This window comes from Alosa alosa, chromosome 13 (assembly GCF_017589495.1).
Source record: "Alosa alosa isolate M-15738 ecotype Scorff River chromosome 13, AALO_Geno_1.1, whole genome shotgun sequence".
Lineage (NCBI taxonomy): Eukaryota > Metazoa > Chordata > Actinopteri > Clupeiformes > Clupeidae > Alosa > Alosa alosa.
In genome coordinates, this window is record NC_063201.1 from 13,371,412 (window position 1) to 13,373,911 (window position 2,500).

The window sequence follows — 2,500 nt, forward strand, 5'->3', positions numbered from 1 at the left end:
AAAGGCAACATCAGTAGGGCGGGTAATAAATGGCTGTTTACACAGAGCCTGACAGGCCTTTTGGTCGAGCAGGAGCAGCCTATGTGCTTTGGCTCGGGACCAGAGGTGAGCTGAGAGGGACCGGACGCCAAGGATCCTGTCCTCTCACTACTCCAAGAATGAGAGAGAGAGAGAGAGAGAGAGAGAGAGAGAGAGAGAGAGGGAACAAAAAGAGGGAGGGGATCCCTTGTCTCTTATGAGTGAAGTGTCACTGCATGTCTACCTCTCCAATCTCCACTGCTGAAACAGTAAAACCATTAATCCACCATGATTCCTCCAAACACTGCACACTTCTATGCTAGCATACACCTCTAAACAAATCCTCACAATTTCTGTGTATGTGTGTGGGTATTTATAGTGAGTGTTTGTGTTTGTTTGCATGTGTGTATGGGTATTTCTATGAGCTATGCGGATGAGAGGGATAAGTGAGCCTGTTGTTGTGGTGTGTTTGTATATGAATATGTGTGTGCTCTATGTGCTCTGTGTGTGTGTGTGTGTGTGTGTGTGTATGTGTGTGTGTGTGTGAGCATAATGTGTGTGTGAACATAATGTTTGTGTTTGTGTGCATGTGTGTATGGGGACTGAGCTCTGTGGATGAGAGGTATGAGTGAGTGAGTGAGCCTGTGTGTGAGTTGTGGTGGTGCTCAGTCAAGTGGCCGGCAGCAGCCAGTGGATGGATGAGCCTGTCACAGCTGGAGTCCTGAGCCACTCTTCCACCCCACCCCACCCCACCCCACCCCACCCCACCCTACCCAACGCCAGGCCTGCTGGTACTGCTGCTGCTGCTGGAGCTAGAGGAGTGGGGGGTTTGTGGTGACTGTCATGGAGGTGGGGAATGTATGCAGAGGTGGTGGTGGTGGTGGTGTGTGTGTGTGCGAGAGAGAGAGAGAGTTTGTGAGTGTGTGTGGTGGTATTTCTTTGCAGCTAATCGGGCGGCTCGGCTTTGCTCTGGGTTTGGGCAGAGCCAATGGGTAAACAGAGGGTCCACTCTGGCTGCTGGTCTCTTTTTGTCGGGGCTTAATGACCCGTGCGGGCCGATTCCTTGGGTGGGGCTCCAAAGGGAGATGTGTGTGTGTGTGTGTGTGTGTGTGTGTGTGTGTTTGGGGGTTGACTGGGGGCCTTAAAGCAGGCATACAAACCCCTATCCAGGCATAGCCGCTCAGCAGGCAGTTAACAGGGGCCCATCAATGAGACACATGTCTTTTACATCGGCTGGGTCGGCTGTAAAAGTTTATGGAGGCATTCTCCAGGTGACCGGCACCTCCAGAGGATGAGCGAGGGCCACTATGAAGCTTTTTGGAGCGTTTGGAGACGCCTGGCTTCAAGAGGCTATCAGACTAGACTGCCCTTCGGCTTCATAGGCTTCTATGAGAGCTCCGGTCAACAGTTTAAAGGCTGTGAATGCAGAGAGGGTTTGCTGTTTCAGTGACCTCTTCTGGATGAGAACAAGCTGCCATTATACGGAGACTGGCCACGTTAAACACAGGTCATGTGACATAGTAACCATATAAAAGGCAGATGAGTTCATGGGGTCATGGTGTTTATGTTCACTTCTTTAAACCATTAAAACGCAGAGGGTCTGCTAAATGTCCAGCTATCTCTCTACTGGTCATCTAAAAAGAGACGCATTGGATGAAAGCATCAGCCAATGAATAAATGTAGATGTAGTACCATTTAACATGTTTACAAACAAACTGTGCTAAATACTTGCTTACGTGATTTACTAAATAATACCTACTAACTTAACACTGTCAAACCCAAACATATTGAAAGACACATACACTTTCCCTGCATGAACACACAAAGATAACCCAACAAACACAAAAATAGAGTAACACACAAAGGTGACCCAAACACATCACATTCATGTGTGGCTGAGGTGCCAGACCCCTTAGCTCCTGCAGAGAGTTGGGTATAGGCCTAATCTTCTCCACCTGATGAAGTAAGCTAATGGCACCTACTGTACACTGATGCCATTGTAACAGTCAATTCCAGAGCATTTACCATAAAACATACAGTAGGCCTGCTCAATCTCAAGCATTCTCCTTGTGAGTGCGCCAAAGATGCAAAGTGCTGTGCCGTTTTTATAACAGCTCTGAGAACACACACACACACACACACACTCGTTATGCTAAAACATATCCTACAAACCTTTCCAGACACTGAGTCTCATACTTTACAATGCCATGTAGACATAAACTCACCATGCACCATAGAGACACACACACACACACACACACACACACACACACACTCCTCCTGTGTCCTGGTCTCACCTGGCATCATGACGGGCGTGGGCACGTTGGCATCCGAGGAAAGTGAGAGGCGTCCACCCTTGCCCAGGCGGTCGCACAGGAGCGTGATGTGCTTTTTGAGGCGGGCCGTGTCTTTGGGCATGCTCAGCTGCACGGTGGTCAGCGCTGTGGCCTGGTCCTTGGAGCTGCGCGAAAGACACGTCCGC

The 2,500-nt window shown here is 49.4% G+C and overlaps 1 protein-coding gene across 1 annotated transcript in view; it reads right to left on the bottom strand.

Moving 5' to 3' along the window:
• bbs9 (Bardet-Biedl syndrome 9) overlaps positions 1-2,500 on the bottom strand; it is a 159,601-nt gene that overhangs the window by 71,936 nt on the left and 85,165 nt on the right. The window contains exon 23 of the mRNA XM_048260719.1: positions 2,316-2,500. This exon is cut by the window's right edge and continues 41 nt beyond it. Coding sequence (XP_048116676.1) covers positions 2,316-2,500 — 185 coding nt within the window. The remainder of the gene's footprint in view (positions 1-2,315) is intronic.